We start from the raw sequence: 20,886 nt of genomic DNA, 5'->3' as shown, positions 1-20,886 counted from the left end.
TACTCAGTCTTAGTCCCATCCCCTCCTCAGAGAGTGCCGTGTCAGCTGTTAAAGCTTTTTTGTAATCCTGCCACTTCTTTCCACCCCTTTTTTGTGACTTTCTCTTTGGAATATGCTCTATATGGCCTTTCTTTTACAAATTGCCTTTAGCCATTGGTACGCCATCCCATACCTTATAATTGTGCCCTTTGAGTGTGCTTTGTCAGGTGCTTGACACTGTGTGTCATTCCATCTCCATGTGTCATAAAACAGAGGGGCATTCAGTCAGAATTAATGATGGCAGGGCTGGGACGTGGGCCAATTAGTACAGAGTCAGTAAATTATGCAGTTTTCCACATGGCCGGACCAATGGGATGCTGTGAAGGTTAGGTGGGCTGTGTTCATGCAACAGCCTATAAACCCGTTCAACCATGGCACAAGGCAAAATAGAGCCCGTTTTATCATTTTCAGTGCCAAGATGATAAAATATTGCTTTTGCCAGGTGTACATCCCACAGAAACAAAAGATAATGTTTCCCAAAATGGGCAACATCTGTGCATTTTATCACACACCATTTTAGCTCCTTGTGGCTTATTCCACTTCCTGAATTGTGTGTCTTGGTAGCAATACTGAAAATGATGGGCTCATTAAGAAGAGATTTAAAGCTTAAAGCAGCATTGATTGTTGTTGTTTTTTTTGTTCTGTTTTTCCCTTTTTCCCCTCTTGGCAGAGTAGCAAGACTTAAGCTCGACATCTTTACATATTATCACCCTCTGAAATGAATATGCAAAGTGTATCCTATTCACACATCCTCAAAGACACAAAGCAGTATCAGCGTTCATTTGGTGTTTCAGGAGTCATATTCTGTTTTAGTTTTGTTTATTTTCTGCATTGAATCATGAGAGAAGTATTTGTTTCATTAGCTGCTAATTGGTCTAACAGCTCCTCAAAGCTCCTGTAAACAAAGCTGATGAGCTTAAAGACGTGAGTATCTTCTAAAGAGTTGAAGGGAAGTGCACAGTTGGGAAAAGTTATGTCACTGTATCGTTACACAGTTAAGTCAAAACAAGCTCTATTTTGACTTAACAAAGTGTTTATTTTACACTTTGTTCCATTATTACACAAAACTGTGTGTCTGGTTTTTTTTTTTGGTTTTTTTTTCTTTCTTTTTCTGCAACCAAACCCGGCAAACTCAGGCCCCTGGAGGTTCTGATCAGTATTCGATATTATGGCATTGCCATATTGCCAAGCATCCACCAGCATTGGTTTAAAATGATGCATTTTGATTCAATTGCATTAATATCTAAGATCTTTAGATTCACAAAAATTAAATCGTATTTTATGATGCTGCCATGTTCCTCCTACTGACAGGCTAAAATGACCCATTTTTAGCATTTAAATACCAATCATCACCCTGATATTTGTATTTTTTTTTTATTTTCTCAATGTTATTTGGTCATCAGTTTGCCAACAATATGAACAGGCCAAATAATACTTTATACAGTTAACAGTCTTTATTGTTCCAGTAGTTGCTAATGAACAATCTCATTAGTTATAGCCGTTGCCCCGTTTTCATTTTCTGTCCTTATTAACTAAAGGAACATGTTTTTCATGTTTCTACCATCGACTCATTGGTTTCAGTTGTAATAAAATTGCTCTTTAATGCATAACCCAAAGACATTTCTATTTCTCAGTAAATACTACACTCGTATTACTAAGTTTTTTTTCTCCTTATGAAAAATGTTGTAATTTAGGTTCAGAGAAAGGCTAGTGCTCACATTATAATGTGGAAGCTGGAAAAGGAAAAACTAAGATGCAGATGCATAAAGAAGGATGGTCCTAACACTAAACTTTTAGGAGTGTCATTTATTATGTGTCCCTTTTTTTTCAAACATTTGAGCAGCTTGATATAATTTTTAATGTCACAGATATTTCAGAGACTTCAGATTTTACAAGTTTTGATGTCTCAAAGCTATTGGGATACACAAACTGGAAGTCTGTTCTTTTCTCTCATGTCAGGTCACTTACTGAAAAAAAAAGCCCCCTCAGAAAGGTTTGCATGTTCTTTTTAATGTCTCTTGTTTAACCTTTTCATTTTCTGCTCCAACATCATTGTGTCAGTTGAATGCCAAGTTGTTTCTCAGTTTTCTGGCATGTTACATAGAGATGGCTATTTTCAGTCAGTTTTTACTGACATTTGTATAAAGGAAAGTGGGGGGTTGCATGAGTTGAAATAACACAATCAGTCAGTAGTACCTAACCTTTTCAGCGATGAAACAGACTCTAGTGAGACAAATGCTTCAAGGCAAGTGCTAGCTGCTAGAAAATGTAAATGCCATCATTTAGAAAAAAACAAAACAGAAACAAAATAAAATTAACTAATCATTTAAAAAACCTGCATGGAAACACACTGATCCTATACTAGTTTAAAAAAGTTATTTGAACCAGTGTTCACCTGTGTGGCAATGGTTAAAGTCACTGTAATAAGTGTAAGTTAATAGGTTATGAGGTCCTTAGAAATCCTTATAAAATACACATAAATGATCTGTTAATAAAACTTTTGTCAGTAATATTTAATTTATCAATTTATCAAATGTCTAATACAGTTCACTGATAGTAGGACCAATAGTCTGTAATAAATACAGGGGTTCAAACCTGCCTGGCCCTACATGAAAAAATAATTGCACACCTAAACACAATAAGTGGATGCCAACCTTGGCAGAAAGAACTGTAATCAAGCGTTTGTGATAACTGGCAATAAGTCTTGATTTGTTTTGCAGAATTCTTTTCATTAAGCCTCATTGGATGGTTTTTGATCATAAAACACTTTGGGAACACCACACTGCACGTAAAACTGTATTATTGGAAAATTGTACATAAACTCATAAATCTCACCAGTGTTATATGGTTCAGCTCATTATAAATACTTTGTTTTATTTAATCTCCAGCAATTCGTCATGTACCTCATTTTAGATATGTGGACTTCACAGTGTCATATATCTCTAAAAAGTTACTTACAGTAATAACATTTTCAGCTGAATTAAACAAAACTATGCGACGCGTTAACATTTAGTATCTACAGAGGGTTATAAAAACATTAATGAGAAATTAAAGTGGTCTAGTCTAAAAACAGCTGTTGGCCAAGGTGGTTTATAAGAGGAAATGTATCTGTTATGATAATAAGAGAAGTGTGCTTTTTTGCTAATGCAAGCTCTGTTTCCACACAAAGCACATGCTAACAAATCTCACAGCGGTGAAAGCAGGGCCATCAGTCGCACGACTGATGTATTCTGTCAGAGCGTTGCCTACAACCTGAAAAAAGCTACTGGCCTATAATCTCAAGTCTTTGTTAATGGGACACTAATGCTTTCAAAATACTTGCTCCTTACAGATTACGTGCTCCGTAGACAAGCACAGTTAAGGCTGTTTACGAAGACCCAACTACAGCCACCCAATTCATTTAAAGGATGGGTGCAAGCAGACAGGAACTTGATGGGACACCAGCAGTGTTGGTCAAGTTACTTGAAAAAAGTAATCAGTAACTAATTACTGAATACTTCCCCAAAAAAGTAATCCCGTTACTTTACTGATTACTTATTTTCCAAAGTAATTAATTACTTAGTTACTTAGTTACTTTTTAAAAACACGATTTACAACCTGAATAGGTGATAAAGCGATAGATCTTTCAGCCCAATTCTACTTTTTCTGCATAATCCATCATATAAAATGTAATCAAATGGAAAAGTCTCTTTTTTTAACTTGTTTTATTAGTTTTAATTTTTTAACTTTATGCATCAAGTAAAAATTTAATTATATGCAACATTCTCTGAGTTGAATAAATTAGTTTAACATTTAAACCTATTTTCTGCACATTCCAGCACATAAAATAAAATATTTTTTGTGTTTACACTCACTCTTTCAAATAGATGCAAGTAAAACACAGCAGAAAATAAATAAAGTCAAAGACTCAGCGGTCCTGTTGCTCTATTTTCACCTGTAAAGCAGGACTACGGTAGGCGGAGGTTTACCCTGGTGCAGGTGTGCCGCGGTCAGTTGAAGAATCCGCGAGTTTCTCTGTGAATTTCCCATTACGTCGTAGCGCACTCGGTGCTTGCTCGGAAGTTTAGGGGTTTTTTTTTCGCTGTAAAAAGAAGTTTTCTTCCCACGCACAACGGACACTAATGTTTTTGTCACTTTTTATGGAATCAAACTCAAAGTAAGGTCAGTACTTCCACGCTTTAAACGCTGCACGCTCATACTCTCTCCCGCACTCGATATGTGATCCATTGTTGATCTGCACACAGCTGTTGTCACTAACGGCGCACTCGCTTACGTCACTGTCCTCGCAAAAAATCACGGTTTTAGTAACGCAGTAATGCAGCGTTCCTACGGGAAACTAACGGTAATCTAATTACTGTTTTTGCGATAGTAATCCCTTACTTTACTCGTTACTTGAAAAAAGTAATCAGATTACAGTAACGTGTAACGCGTTACTGCCCATCTCTGGACACCAGTGCCTCTAACATTAACATCAACATATACAAAGAGACACTCAGGTGTACAGGAAACTTGGTGCTCAGGATGAACATGTAACTAGAACCTACCTAGAAACAGTGAACGAACAGCAATGCTGCATCACCCTAAAATGCTGTATTTGCCTTTGAAAACAAGGAGAATTCAAAAGTTCCCGATATGACCTATGTTGCACTATGAGGGCAGCCAAGCGGAATTAGAGAGACAAGGTACAGACACGGCTCAGCAGTAACAACTCTGAGAGCATGTGGAAGGAGCACTTTACACTTTGTAGGTAAGCCCAGGTGCACAGCCAATGTCACCGTCTTGCTCCACGATGAGGTACATAAGTTTTCTGCCCATTTTGAGAGTCAGAACGCCACTCTCCCTAAGAGGCCTTCCAAAAACGTTAAGGCTGGCACTCTGATCATTAAAGAGGATGACGCACAAAGTTTTTTCCAGCATGTCAACACCTGTAAAGCAGCCAGACCCAGCAGTATCCCCATCAGAGGATGTAGCTCACAGGAGTCTTTTCTTTCTCTCCCTGCCTGTTGTCCCCTCCTGTTTTAAATCATCAGTCATTGTGTGTGTTCCAAGAAAGAGTAAGGTAATATGCTTAAATGACTGCCACCCTGTTCTCCATCTATCATAGGAAAATCAATTTGAGATGCAGATGAAGTATTTTATTCCTGACATTTTGTCACTCAATCTGGACCTGATACATTTGCCAAGAGGTATAGCTTCACTGATGATGCTTCACCCACAACACGTCATAACACTCTCAGTGATGTGCCAATAAATCGTATATATTTGAGCACAGCATGCATTACCATAATTCCTAAAGAATCAACGCTTAAAGGCCTTGGACTTAACCTCTGCAGGAGGATTGTGAACTTGCTCTCAAGCCAACACAAAGTGGTGAGGATTGCCCCTGTGACTATGTCCTGATCTTCCTCCTATCCTCCCAATATTCACATTATCACACAGATCCAGATTAGAAGTTACGATTGCAGATGACACATCAGTGATTGGCTTAATTATCAGCAGCTTCTCAAGCTAAATGTCAAAACAAAGGACTTTAAGAAGAAAGAACATTATCAGCTGCATGTATGTCCTTTGAAGCTTATATACCCATTGACATCACATGGGACCTACTTGCTAAAGGAAAAATACCCATAAAACATAAAATCCTGTAATGTGATTGTAATTTAATTGCTATACCGGTAATTATCTGTGTTTGTTCTGACTGTAATTTCTTTTTGACTGGGGACAAACACATTGACTTTACCTTTAAAACTGCTTTTTTTTTTCTTTTTGAGTCTCAGACAGGTCAAAGAAATTGGTCTGCACCTTTTTTTTGTTATAAATCTTCTGTCTGGGTCTGGAGAAGGTGGTGGTAGTAACCCAGCAGATTAGTCACTTTAAGCTTTCATCAGGTCATTCTGTCTTTTGCTGCTACATAATGACATGAGGCATTTCACCTTGTTGGCTGATGGATCATTTCTTTCACTTGGCCATTACAGTTTGACTCTCTCATATGCACACACACACTCACATGCATACTGCTCAAAAAATTAAAGGAACACTTGGGTCAATGTCACTACTGGTAGCATGTGGTAGAGGTTGTCTAGAGACAGTACAGAGGTTGCACAGGTTGTCCAACTCCTCTAGGATGGCACATCAATACAAGCCATTACAAGGTTTACTGTGTCTCTCAACACTCTCAAGAGCATAGAGGAGATTCCAGGAGACGGGCAGTTACTCTAGGAAACCTAGAGCCTTAGAAGGTGCTTAACTCCTGGGCAGGACTGGTATCTACTCCCTTGTGCAATGAGGAACAGGATAAAGATGCCAGCTACAAAATGAAATCCAGCAGTCCACTGGTGTGAAAATCTCTGGCCAAACAATCAGAAACAGACTTCACAAGGGTGACTTGAGGGCATAATATCCTTAAGTTGGCCCTGTGCTCACTGCCCAGCACTGTGGAGTCCAATTGGCATTTGCCATAGAATACCAGGTCAACCACCGATGCCCTGTGCTTTCCACAGATGAGAACAGGGGCGACATTATGAAGGCAGTTCCATACCACTGACTGGCCGTCATGCTCGCCTGACCTAAATCCAGCAGAACACCTCGGGGACGTTATGTTTCAGAACATCCCAGTGCTGCCACGTTGCACCTTAGACTCTCCAGGAGCTCAGTCCAGGAGCCCGGTCCAGATCTGGGAGGAGATCCACAAGGACATCATCCATTGTCTCATTGGGAGCATGCCCCAATTAATCAGTTAGCATTGCATTAAAAAGTGCATTAAAAATATATTTAGAAATTTTTTGTAAAACATTGCAATAACAGAATATAAAATAGTATAAAAACATGTAGGCCTAATTGAATTTAACAATGTATTAATAATACATTGCATCCTTATAATAAGAACCTTATTAAAAAGCATTGCTGCTTTTATTGCTACTTTCCAATTGTAGCATAGGTTTTGGCTCTATTTTTGTTGACTATATATACAAACTTCAGTCATAAATTTTAAACATTGGTTGACTTTTAATTTGTATTATTGGTACTTTAAAAAAGGAGGCTCTTTAAAAATAAATTCAAATTAAGCCAGTTAGGCTTAATAATTAATTATGCCAGCTACCTTTTATTTAATGCAAAATGTATTTTGGTTCACTGCAACTGCTGCTAGTCTGACTGTTACAAGTTGTCTTCCTTTTACAGTTTTTAAAGCTTGCAAAAGCTTGTTTTGGTCACTCTGTCTGCAAAGATAGACATTTTTGGATCATTAGACATCAGGAGATTGATTTTTCTGCCATGATGCATTTGATCCTTGTTTCGCTATGCACTATGCCTCCCATCCTGTGACACAAATGGTTATTTGAAAATATGAATCCACCTTTAGTCATGCTGGCAGTTGCAGACAGGACTGAATCAAGTGCATAGATTTAGAAGGTTCATACTGATTTTTATGTGAGTGCTTTCAGTGCTCATTTATTCCTTTTAAAAAAAATTTTTACTTTGCATTTCCTGACATCAAAACACGAGCTGCTCTCGCTGCTAACTGCCACACAGAAAGAGATGGACTGGAGTTGCGTTTACAAGAACATGATGATGAGAAAGCATTCATGAGGGATGGAGGAAAATTCACCTGTCCTAAGGCCCCAAACAAACACACATCAAAGGCCAAAACCACATGGGTGCACACATATGCACTAAGTGTATGCACACACTGTCTCTGATAAACACACACATTTATTTGAAGCAGTCTTTATCACCCAAGGCGACTGGCAACGAGATCCATTTTGTGTGTCCAGCAGCAGTTTTTCCATTAGACCTGATGAAATGTCCAAACTATAATGGACCTGAAGAAAGGCTGCATTAAGGCACAGTGGTTTATGTACACGGGCCAGACTGGATAAAAATGTTTCTCTGCTCCATAACAGGATGCCAAAAGTTAATGTTTCCCCATTTCCTTCTGTGTGTTCGCTGGGTGTGAGTTTTGTTAAAACGTTAAGTGCGGGTTCTGGAGGGTTCTACTTTTTTGATAGTCAGACATTTAATTTCCTGCATTTTAATGCGTCAGTTTTCTGCATTTATTTATAGAGTAAAGGTATTTATTTATGGGTTAAAACACAAATTTTAAGCCCCAGTATAACAGAATATTATGCAGTACAACTTTCAGGCAATCTGTATTGCTTTCAAATATTTATTCTTGTGTAAACAAACCTTTCTCATTTAATATTATCCCTGCTGAGCCAATACAACACATACAGGCATGGTGCACTGCTCTGCTGTATTTTGTGTCTTTTGTTTTGGAAAATGATTCATGTTTGCACATGGCACCCTGTGATGCGTGTTCTATTAAAAAAAAGTTGCACTGGGTTTTTAATAGCTCATATTCATATACTTTATTAAAAAAAAGTTTTTTAAAAAGTAAACGTAATCTAGACTTCCTTGGTTCTCAAATCTTTTTGGGAGGGAAAAATTCCTCCTCTTGCCTTCTGGCTTCTCCATGATTATTAACCTGGCAGCATGTGCACAGCACCAGAGGTGAGGAGTAGATGCTGCATGTTGCTGACTGAGATCACAACACTGTGTTTCTGTGTGTCTGTCTGTGGTTTAATTGTGTTTGCCACAGCATTTGTATTTTTTATTTATTTTTCTAAAATATTAATATTTTTGGAGTGAAAATAGACTGTGCAGAGAAGAAAACATCCAACCCTGTCGGGCAGATATTTGATGTAACATTTTAGCAGGTTTTTCAGAATAAAAGTTTATTTATTTAGGTTGACAAATACAAGTTTAAATATTTAAGGAGGAGACGTCACGTCTGCCCTCTTTGAAATCTCTGCCTTTGTTCTGTGCGCTCCTTTTTGCTTCTTCTGTGTGCATATTCACCTATTCATATTCTCTTTTATTTTTTGTGCCTGTGTGTGTTTGTGTATGTAGATTTTTATCGGAGAGGTGTCCATGTACATGATGAAATCAACGAGGGAAGCTCTGTTGGCCCAGGAGAAAACAATAGTGACAGGAGACTGTTGTTACCTCAACCCCCTCACCCGCCGCATCATACGCTTCATAGGTAAGAACCTTGTATTGCAATGTACTCTAAACTGCCCTAAGGTCACTTGTGCTAATGGTACCAGACAGTGACTGAAAACTCTGAATACACATGAAAAGTACTTTGGGCTTCAGCATGTGTAAGGTCCCACCAGTATTTGCCTGGCGCATCACCTCAGTGCAGCTGCGATGAACTGAAAGACCGGAAAATTATGGATCACTGATCTGATTGAAATAATTTCATTCAGTTCTCCACAAAGACTGTGTGTAGAATAAGGGATCAGATTAGTATTCAAAAGCGCATTAGCATGCAATTCTGTGATCCATCACAATAAGACGCTGCTTGTGACTTCAGCCTTGTTTTGTTTAATTTAATACAAAACTATATGAGCAATGTTTATTAATGTCATAGCTCAATAAAAGTTGCATCTGCAACATCAGCCAAGCCTTAACCACGACACAGCATGCTGTACATTCACAACTAAACTCAATGTCGGTGCTGTCAGTCACCTGTGAGGGGAGCTCCAATGCAGACAGCCATGGATTTAGCAACCCTGATGATTTACACCTTACACCTTGAAAAAACAAACTTTTTTAACAGTTCTGATTTATCCGGTACTTCGGTAAAGAAAGGGGCTCTCAACAAACATGGCCATCAAGGAGCAAAACAACTGTGACATGTGTGTCTGGTACTGACTTTGTTGCTGTAATGTTGTCGAGTCACAGTGATGTAGTGTGTTGAACAGCTGTAGATAAAATGGAAAAACTTTTTTTAAAAATGACATGGTAGCTGAATGATGACTTTTCTTTTTTTACAGTGAAGTTGGATAATGTTTTTGGCTCAAGTATCAAGTAAATATAATTTGAACCAATGCGTTTAAATGATGTTGACTGCTTAAGCATCAGATGTCACATTTTAATTAAATTGAAATATGCTGCTAAATAGGGCTGGGCTATATCATACTGTTCACGGTAATACCGGTGTAATTTTGGGCAACGATAGGAAAATGAAATATCGTGATAGAATATGGGTAAAACGCACATGCGCAGTGCCTATGTTTACATACGCACATGGCGGCGACGCAGAATGAGAAGGGTGAAAGTGGATCGTTAAATGAAACGGATGAACCACAATTGGTTTGTAAAAATGCTGCAACTTCAGTGGTGTGGAACTGGTTTGGCTTTCGTCCGTCAGATACACAACAAAGCACTATTTTTAGTAGAGCATGCTAGCGGGCCGTCGTTATTACCGTGTTGTTTGGAAAATACGGCACACTTAAAATCAATCCTTTGATTTTTCTGAAAATCGACAGTGCCCCTTATAATCCTGTGTGCCTTATGTATGAGTTCTGGTTGTGTTTACTGACCTTGAAACGATTTTATGTCGTACACGGCGCTAGGGTTGCCAACTCCCTGAAAAATAAATAAGGGACACCTCGTGGCCAGGGCCGGGCGACCCAGTTGTCTTCACCCTTCCCAGTGTGGTGAATTTTCTAGCTCTTTTTTTGTGTGTGAAATTATTTTTTTAACCATTTGACTTGAATTTGATTTAAGTAGATGCATATTCTATTCTTTGTGATATGAACACATGTGAAACAAATGATCATTTAGCCATTTATTTTTAGCTCAAAATGACAACATTAACACAGTAAAACAGGTCTCTTTCTTAAACAGAAGCCTGTCATGCTTAACTTTTGAGAATATAAGTAAATCTTTCTTTAAAAGAACTCTGTCCTGCTTAACTTAAAATAATAGAAAACAATAGAAAGAAACATATTCTTGTAACAGTGCACATTTAGTGCATTTAGTACAATTGGCTTCAGCTGAGGTATTATTTCAGCTTTTCTAATGCTAATCAGCTGCTCCTGTTTGTAAACCCGCTTGTTCCCATGATTACGCATCATAACTCATCATCATTATTCATCTATGTATTACTTTTATGTATTAGTCATCAATTTGTTGTAATCATCTATCCTTGCAGTTGTTTATTACACAAAATAAGTTATATTATCACACTTCTGGCCACATAGCGCTGATATTCACTGCACATGCCCATATTAACTTTTTCCAGCCAGGTGTTTTCCTTTTCCCATTCTTCCCTTTCTCTGAGGGGAACAAACATTGCTGCTCTAACGCTGGGCTCACACTGTGCGGTTTTAGGCCCATTTTGAGACGATTTTTGAGTGATCGGACCGATTTTGGCCTTCATCGTGCGTCGTGTAGTATACGTGGGGTAACGAGAAGTGATTAACACCTCACGACCAGCTCCCGATCATCAATCGCTCGTGAGGGTGTCACCACAGGGGCTCACTGCTCACGCGCAAACACGTAAACGTTGGTGTAAAAGATGGAGCAGCACGGCAGTGCAGCGTGTGATCTGGACACAAGCGACGGAGGCACAACTTGGAGAACTTTGGAAAGCTCATCCGAGCCTTTTCGATGTGGCATCACAAAATGATCACGACCACAACAACCGTGAAAATAGTTGGATCGACACTGCTGCTCAGTCACAGCTGCCTGATCAATGTTTTTCATTAGCAATTTAGCAAAGTTGATGGTGGTGGTGGTGTGCGTGTCTGTGTGAGTGAAAGACAGAGAGGGAGAGCGACAGATTTTCTGTTATAACCTTCATTTTATGGAGGCACAGTGTGCGCACTCAGGTCGCATCAGAGCATCGGGCGGTATAGTGTGAGACCTGCATCGTGACCTACCAACTTCTAACCCCTGCGAGTCAATCGTGCAGTTTGAGCAGGAGCTGAATAACGCGACTGAAAAAATCGCACAGTGTCTGCCCAGCTTTAGGTGTACTGTCATCCGAGACTTGCACCGCAGTGTCGGCGTTTGTTTCCCTGTTGGCCATGCTTCTTGTTGTGGTCATCTGTTGTCTTCCGGTATTTTCTCTGTAAGCGACCTTTCCTCGACCAATGAGATGAGCGGTAATCTGAATTGTTATACTCGAATTGTCATAAGTGTGCTGTCAGCTCATTGGTCACAAAGCAGGAGAGGGGCTGGGAATTATGTTTTCAAACAAAGTGTTAATTCCATAAACATTTATAGACTACTTTTGATTCTCACTGTATTACGGGACAAAGTGCGTCCCTTATTAGCTCAATACGGGACGTGTACTTTTGTTTCTAAATACGGGACGATTCCGTTTTTTAAGGGACGGTTGGCAACCCTACACGGCGCTGAAAAATCTGTCACATGTTTCAGTAGACTTTGCTAAGCTACGAAGCCGCACCGCTTGATGGATTGTCGGAGCATTACGGCTATGGTAGGCAGGAGCCTCGCGGAGTGATACGTACTGCGCTTCAACATAATATTACCGTATTATGTGTATAACCTCTTTTTAAGTTTTGTGGATATTATACATGGTTATGCTGAGGATATGTCGGCCAATTTCCACTGGAAATGCCTTTTGCTTAAACTGTCAGCAAGGAATTTGCACTGTTACATTTTTATATAACTTTAAATGCACATAAAAAACAGCTGCTTGTTTAAGTGAAAATACATTGATGGGGTGTTTTGCATTAATAAAGTTGTGGAGTTGTGGAATTTTTAAATGTATATTGTGATAAATATTTTTGGTCATATTGCCCTGCTCTACTGCTAAACTCAGTGAGGCTCAACTGTTATGGGCAAAGATATGTGATATTAGATTTTTTCACCAGAACGCTGCCCAATGCAGACCAGTGACCAAAGGCCAGGCAAACACTGGGATAGAGAAACCTCTCATGTAAAATAATGTTTGTGGAGAAGCCTTTGCTTTTACTGATGTATTTCAAATATTGCTTACATGTTTTTGTATGGTAAGCTAACAGGTGTTATCATGGAAAAGAAAGGAAATTAAATATATTTTAAAAACAAGGACAAGTCCGTGTGTCAATTTTCTATAAAAGCTCTATAAAACCTTTGAATTTTGATTATTTTATAACAACGCTTTACCAGAATTGGGCAGACAGACTCTGTTCCAGTAGAGAGAGTCTGCTGGACTTTCCTGTCATAGTTGAAGAAAAAAAACTTTACAAAACACATTAGAAATGCAATCAGCAATTCACCTGATTTATGTTTTGAGATCTGTTAAATTTGTGAAATTGTCAAGGCATTTCCTGCTCACTTGTTCCCTCCCCTCTCTTCTCTCACTCTAACCCCCTCCTCCCCCCAGTTCCCTCATTGCCCTTCACACAATCATGTCCCCGTGCCCCTCAAAACCTCCCTCTGCAACTCCCTCACCCCACCCGCCTGGATGACAACACAAAGCACATTAATTTCATGGCCAAGCAAGCTAGATAATCAGCAGTCATATTTCACAGCAAAAGGAATGCAGACGTAGACACTGGTCAGTGTTAGTGGGCTGAAAGTGTCAGCGCCATCATTTATATTAAACGCTATCTTATTTTTATGGTCTGTATTTGGCTTGCTGTTGTCCATTTTTCCTCACCTTCCATTTCAACATTAGTTAACTTGCACTTTGTTTTGATTCAGACTGGGTGGTCTGCATCACTCAGACAGACCACCCAGTCTGTCTGAGTGATGCAGACCACACTGTGACATCTTCAGTGATGTCTGCACACACACACAATAGTCACGATTTAATGTGGTGGAACTGGGAGCTAGATAAACACCCACACTGGAGGGTGATAACTTATATAAACCCTTCTGTGTTTATTTGTGATTGTTTCATTGCTCTGTGTTTGTGGCTTTTCACGTGCTCTTCTCTCCTCTCCCGTCTGTGTGTCTGTGGTGCCGCAGGTGTGTTTGCATTCGGTCTGTTTGCTACAGACATCTTCGTCAATGCAGGCCAGGTGGTGACTGGAGGTCTCTCGCCCTACTTCCTGTCTGTTTGCAAGCCCAACTACACTGGCACCGAGTGTCGCTTTAATCACCAGTTTATCGTCAACGGCAACATCTGCACCGGGAACCACGTGGTGGTGGAGAAGGCTCGGCGGTCGTTCCCATCTAAGGACGCTTCGCTGAGCGTTTACTCTGCCGTTTACCTGACGGTGAGAGGACCGCACCTTATCCTTTATTTCAGAGACAAAAAAAGGCTTGAAAAAACATTTTATAAAACGTATATCTAATGTAATGACACAGTATATGTTTAATTAAACAGCATGCGATATATTTTAAGGCATGAATGTGTGTAACGATATTTGCATTTAGGTGTATATTTCATTTCCTTTCATTCTCCCTTTGTAGCACGTGAACACTCACGTTTGTGTTTGTTTATCCCATTTTAAATTAGAAACCAACCAATAATGTGTAGACAAAAAAAATTCTCCAGGGATTCAACCTGAGCATAGTTAATTAAAAGCAATGTCATGTTCTAGTTTAGAATAGAAGGTAATTGGTTTACTCGTCTGTGGGGAAAAAACCAGACAGAAAATATATAATTTGAGCCGGGCTGCTTAAAGTTGTACTGCACATACCTGTACCGTATGTGGAGTTAAAAACTACTGAGTAAGAAGGAGTATTTGTTATAAACACAGCACCTTCGGTTCTTTGATGGAGGAATTGGCAAGGAGGGACTTCATGCTATTTGAAATTGAGGTGAGGAATATTTCACACTAGCACAGCGACAGTTTAGGCGTTTTTAGAAAATTGGCTGGAGGTCGCATGGAAAATTACTTTTTGAAGCGATAATTGGAGAGCAGCTGTTTGACATCTGAGTGACAGGGTGAGGGCCTCATCTTTGGAAAAAAGAGAGTGGAAGTGCAAATTTTATCAACAGGAGCAGGAGGAATACAAGAACAGATTGTTGTTGATGAAAATTAATTCGATACCTTCGCTACTTGATTGGAATTAGGGCTGCACGATTAATCGTTAGAAAATCGCAATCTCGATTCATACTTATGTGCGATCTCATTTCCAAATGACAACGATTAAAATAAAATAAAATTTAAAAAAGACGACGACGACGACTGTACCGCATTTTGATCCGGGACGTAATCTGCATGAAAACAAGCGCTCACTCTTCCTGCTCAACAAATGACAAGGGCGGAGCCTTATACCACGTGATACAGAAGCTGTGCCGTGTGATGCTAAAATTAGCAGGGAAAAAAACAACGGAGAGCACGTCAGGGATGACGAGAAAGTGACAGGAGAAAATCCGCCCCGGTCAACCACCCAAACATCAATAACGTGAACCTTATACAGCGCTTCCCTATACACGTCGAACTCTCGCAGGCACAAAGAAATTACGGAGGCTATCACTTATCACCTGACCAAAGATATGGCTCCCATCAACACTGTGCAATTAGGAAAATGATCAACACCCTAGACAAACGCTACACAGTGCCGTCCCGCAACTATTTTTCTATTGTTGCACTACCTGCTCTATACACGCAGTGTCGAGCAACAGTGGAGACAGAATTTCAAGCAGTACAACATTTTGCGGCAACAACAAAACGTGAGACATTTGTTGTTTTTATGTTTATTTATTGTTTTTATGTTCAGTCTCAACTGTTACGAAGTTGATGTGCAGTTAATAAGTGCAATAAATATTTATACTGGAAAAGAAAACTGTGAGAGAATCGTGATCTCAATTCTAAGCCAAAAAATCGTGATTCTCATTTTATGCAAAATCGTGCAGCCCTAATTGGAATAGAGGTAGGTGAAAGTTCAAGAGGTGAAAATATATGCAGGTAGACCTTTTTGTTTTTAAATGCTGACAGTCCTCCCGCTTATTAATGGGTTCTCTTGTTAAGTTCAATTTTTTATTCTAAAAATGATGTCTCTGTTTTGCAGAATCTTGCGCTACTATGATGTAACTTTTTCACAGCCTTCCCTGACTGATTTGCTATACCATGGGGGCTTTGCACTATTTTGAAATGGTAAAATATTTGTCACCAGGATGCAGAGGAGGCTACCCCCCCCCCCTGTCCCCTTCTGGCTGCCTCTGCCTCAATTTTATCCCACAACTTAGACATTCACATTACTCACACTCTCATTACACATACATATAGGATCTTGGGGGTGGGCACGATACATGGAGTCCAAGTTACCATCAGGGTGTACACCTCACCCCTGGCGTCGTTGCCCACCTCTCAATTTTAAATACATGTAGACATTGAGGGCTAGCAGGAGGGACTATGCGCTTACCTGCTGCTCTCTGGCAGGTAGCTCTATGCCCTCCTGGGTTTTAATTGCACCTTAGAACACACATGCATCAACACTACAATGAGCGGGTGGAGGGAGGTTTGGAGTCTTCTCTCACCCCCATTCTCTGCGGCCTACTGGAGCGGGGGGGCTAGGAGGAGTGGGCCGTCCGACTGCGGTCTGGGGCCTCCCTGCTGCTGCGGAGTCGGGGCGGTCTGCCTCTCCCCACCGCAGGGAAAAGGGTAACACCACCTGGGTCTGGGTGCAGTTCCCCCCTCCAGGGGCAAGGGTACCTAGACCCGGTTAGTAGAGTACGCTTGGGGAGTGTGATCGTGTATACAGCGTCCCTTTATGTCTGTCTCCACGTCGGTTGAGTGTGAAGTACATATGAGAGCATGAGGGTGGGAATGGATGTTTGTGTCTGTGTGTGCCTGTATGTCTGTGTCTATATGTCAGGTTGGGTATCAGACGCCACCTCTCTGGGGACATCTCGGGCCCTCCAAGGTTTGGAGGCCTATCTCCACCCACCACCACTTCCCCTGCCGGTGGCGGACTCCCTCAGGTATCGGTGCGTTGGTGGTTCTTTGTATCTTGGGGTGGGCGTCCGGGTACACACCGGCTCACTCCTTGGCGGCCGCTTATTGGGGCTCGCTCGGGCCACTTTGGAGGTGGGGTGCCCCCGGCCTCTCGGCCTGGGGCTCGGTCACTCAGGCACAGCTGGCTGCCGGCGGAGCTCACGGGCGCGTCACTGCAACTCCCCCTGGCTTCTGCTCCGCGGCTGCTGAATGAGCTCTCATCTGGGACTCTCCTTAGCTCTTACTGGGACAGTGGCGCGGCTGCCCCTCTGTGGGTCTTCCTTGGTCTCTTGTGTTCTGGGGGCCTCTGGATGTCTGGAGTTTTGATCTCCTCCATACCTGCTTGATACCATAGAGGACAGGGCTGTGGCTCCCCACACTCTCTAGCAGATCATTACATGGAGAAACCTTTGGAATGCAAGCATGCTGATCCACACAGGTATGCACACAGGTGTACACATGGGTATTCACAGATGCGGACTACAGCTTTCTTGGCTGCTGCCTCAAAGCACACTGTGCGCTGTCTATCTTGCGTGCTGCACAATATCGTTTATTATTTAGTAACTATTGATATCTATGACTAGCTAGTTTATTGTGATGGTGCTTTTTTTTTTTTTATTATTATGTTGCTCTTTGTTGTTTGCTGTCTCCCCTGTTTTTTTTGTTTTTCTTTCTCTCCATACAGGTGACCCAGGAGGTTTTTTTTTTTTATTTTTATTTTTTTTATTTTTTTTCTCTCTTCCCCCCCTTCTCACCGTCTCTTCTCCCCTTTGGTTTTCTTTCTTACTCTCCCCCTCTTTCTTTCATTCTTTCCCCCTGTCCTATTAAAAAAAAAAAAAAAAAAAAAAAAGGATGACAAAGGATGAACTGAAGCTCCGCCATCACGTGATGTCACATGCTGCTGTTTCTGATGTCACTTCCAAAAAAAAAAAAAAAAAAAAAAAAAAAGAAATGGTAAAATATTTGACTTTATTTTAGTGGGAAAACCTCCAGTTGTTCTGCATGGGATCTCTGTTCCTAATCCACCTAAACAGAAGAGCAGGAGCCTGTTTTTTTTGGTTTTGTTTTCGTTAAAGACATTTGGGACAAAGAACAGTCTAATCTTTCCACCTTTCTCCTTCTAGATGTACATCACCAGTACAATCAAGACCAAGTCCAGCCGCTTGGCCAAACCAGTGCTCTGTTTGGGCACACTCTGCTCCGCCTTCCTCACCGGCCTCAACAGAGTTTCAGAGTATCGAAACCACTGTTCAGATGTAGTGGCTGGATTTATACTGGGATCAGCTATTGCATTGTTTCTGGTGAGGACTACTAAAACTTGCATTAGGTTTGGGAAGGTGGTGGAGAAGGGGTCGGAGAAGAAGAGAGAAAAGAGAAGGTGGATTCTGGTCATGAGCTACTTTCAAATTATAATATTCATTTTGAGCTTCATTTTGGAACAAACCCAAACTGGTAATTGGATGATTAATTCAAGCTGCAGCTTCCCAGAGCCTTTAACGTGGGTTTGTTTTCATTTCAAAGTCAACCATGTGAAAATTTATGCCTTAAAATTCTTATATACAGCAAATATTTTTATGTATATCTTTGATGAAATTCATTTTAGTGACAGTACAAGTGTTGGAGAGGGCACCAAGTATATAAAAAGGTGAAAAAAGAATGAGGTGTGATTTATGTTATGCTCAATAAAGGTTTAGATAAAGGTAATTTAAGCTACATTGATCAAGTTAAGAATACACTGGCTGATTGTGGGGTATTGGAGAAGATGAAAAGAAGAAGGAAGTGAACAACCCAAGATTCAACCTGAAATCTGTAAGCGCAAGGACAAAAAAAGAGAAGAAAAATGAGGTAAACACTACTTTTAATTAATTTTTAGATCGTGGAGGTAACCAGTGATGTGATTAATTCAGATTCCGTACTCCAGAGGTTAGGCATCCTGTTATTTACCTTCGTAAAATAACTGCCGTAGCAGTTGCCGAGGATAAGATGTGCAAAGTGGGCTCATCTTTCCAAGCAAGACAGCAGTTTCACTGGGCTGCTGTCCATAATGTAAAATCAACATCAGTTGTCCTGCGAGATTTAGTCAAACTGCTTGGCTTCTGCTGCAAGTTAATGTGCTTTTTTCAGACTATTCATCATATTTTATGCTGTGATTAAATTCAGGGTAATAGCTGCAACTTAAACTGATCACGTTGTTTTGTGCTGAATGGGAAAGCTCACTCAGGAGAAAGGAAGGTGAAGGGGACCCCCACCCCCTGCCCCCACTATCCAAAAAGATTTATTTAATAACCTCAGAGGCTTCATTACTTCTAATTGCCGCTGAGTCCTGAGTGCCAATGCGGGAGACACATGGAGGAGAGACTCAGATAAGAAGAAGAAGCTAGAGGTTTGTTATTTGTACATTGGTTGATATGAAGGGAAAATCAGTCCTTTTACAGCTGTCATCTGTCTACAGTTATGGTATTAAAGTGCTAATGTTTAATATATATGTAATGTTTTAGTAGAGTGTATGCTAAACTAATTAGAACTAAATACCAAGGACAGCAGAGATTAGTGAAAATGCCAGAATCTCAATTTGGTCACGACTCAAAAAGTGAAAAAAAAAAAAGGTCACAAATTAAGAGTCTGACTCAATATTGCACCAAAGAAAGTTAGTGGCATTGGAATAGTGTGATTTACATGTGCAGGTCAAGCTTGGTCTTGGTTATTCTTTAAATAATTCCTGCTGTGGTGCAAAACAGTCAGGTTCAGTGTGGTCACATCTTTTTCTTGCTGCATAATAATAATAATAAAAATAATGTATACTTTATTGATCCCCGTGGGGAAATTACTCTTGCTGCATTTGACCCATTCACCCAGTGAAGCAGTGGGTAGCCACTCAGCAGGTGCACCGGGGAGCAGTGTGTAGGGACTATAGCCTTGCTCAGGGGTATCTCAGGGTAGCCGTTCAGTGGATTCAAACCCGTGATCTTCCGATCATGGGACCACCACTCTACCTACTGAGCTATCCCCGCCCCTGCCCATGAGGAGGTGGATCCACTGCACCTGTTTCTTTGATAATTGATAGTAGCTTTCAGTGATTAAACTGTTAAAAGTGATATACATTATGCCATTGATCTTCAGGAAAAGATAAAAGGAAATGGGGTTGTCTGTGCAGGTTCTCACCCATCCAGGTCATGGTAGTCTTAAGGGCCTTGAAGTGTAAGTCTAGTTGCCTTTAACTCAAGTGCTTAAAGAAAAGGAAATCTGTCATTACGTCATTGAACATTATTTTCAGTTTATTATCAGCATACCATGAATGAAGGTTGACCATATTCCCCTGTATTTGCCTTATATTTACAATGAAGCTTATCAAACTCGTTTCACATGAGAACTGAGCCAAGTTGATGGACTGCTATCTTGCAGGAAATGAATTGATAAAGAGAAAGCTGAAAGCAGGTATAGTCTAAATCCTGCTGCTATCAGTGCTCACAGAGAGGAGATCTGAATGGACTCACCAAACAGCAAATGCCTTTGGTCTTTCAAGAGATTTGTCCGCTGCCAGCAGATTGAGGGATCATTGTTAAGAACTTGGTTTTAGAATTGGCTCCGGGATGATGTTGGTAACATAAGATATAAAGCTGTCCACTTGATTCAAGGGAAGGCGCATGCTGACTTGCTGAGTCTAATAGAAGCTAAATCCCCTGAAATTTGAAAGTGGTTCCAAACGAATTCACAGCATGTAGAAATGACACCTAAAAGGCATGCATGACTCATATAAGTCACAACCACTGTAAGAGGTAATATTACAATTCATCTGCTATCAAAGATGAATTGATAAAATAGGGTCTTGAATTATCTGCATAATGGGCAATGTGAAGATAGAAAATAACTTTGTAAGGGTGGAGATGCAAACCGTATCACTTTGCTGCTTCGAAGTACAAGAGTGTGACTGGATTGGGATGGAGATTTATGCTGATAAATGAAATTATGTAAAGCATAAGATCATATGGTTACATTCAGTTCAATTCAGTTTTATTTATCTAGATCCCAACAGCAGTCACCTGGAGGCGATTTATATTGTAAGGTAAAGACCTGACAATAATACAGAGAAACCTGAAACAATCAAACAACCCCCTTTGAACGAGCACTTGGCAGCAGTGGGAAGGAAAAACTTCCT

The 20,886-nt window shown here is 40.4% G+C and overlaps 1 protein-coding gene across 3 annotated transcripts in view; it reads left to right on the top strand.

Moving 5' to 3' along the window:
- The window catches only part of plppr1 (phospholipid phosphatase related 1), a 70,685-nt gene that overhangs the window by 45,406 nt on the left and 4,393 nt on the right, over positions 1-20,886 (top strand). For all 3 annotated transcript variants that reach the window (XM_004538356.5, XM_004538357.5, XM_004538358.4), the window contains exons 4-6: positions 8,947-9,079; positions 13,810-14,060; positions 17,855-18,031. In XM_004538356.5, coding sequence (XP_004538413.1) covers positions 8,947-9,079; positions 13,810-14,060; positions 17,855-18,031 — 561 coding nt within the window. The remainder of the gene's footprint in view (positions 1-8,946; positions 9,080-13,809; positions 14,061-17,854; positions 18,032-20,886) is intronic.

This window comes from Maylandia zebra, linkage group LG7 (assembly GCF_041146795.1).
Source record: "Maylandia zebra isolate NMK-2024a linkage group LG7, Mzebra_GT3a, whole genome shotgun sequence".
In the NCBI taxonomy this organism is placed as follows: domain Eukaryota; kingdom Metazoa; phylum Chordata; class Actinopteri; order Cichliformes; family Cichlidae; genus Maylandia; species Maylandia zebra.
This window is presented reverse-complemented; position numbering and strand designations above follow the sequence as displayed.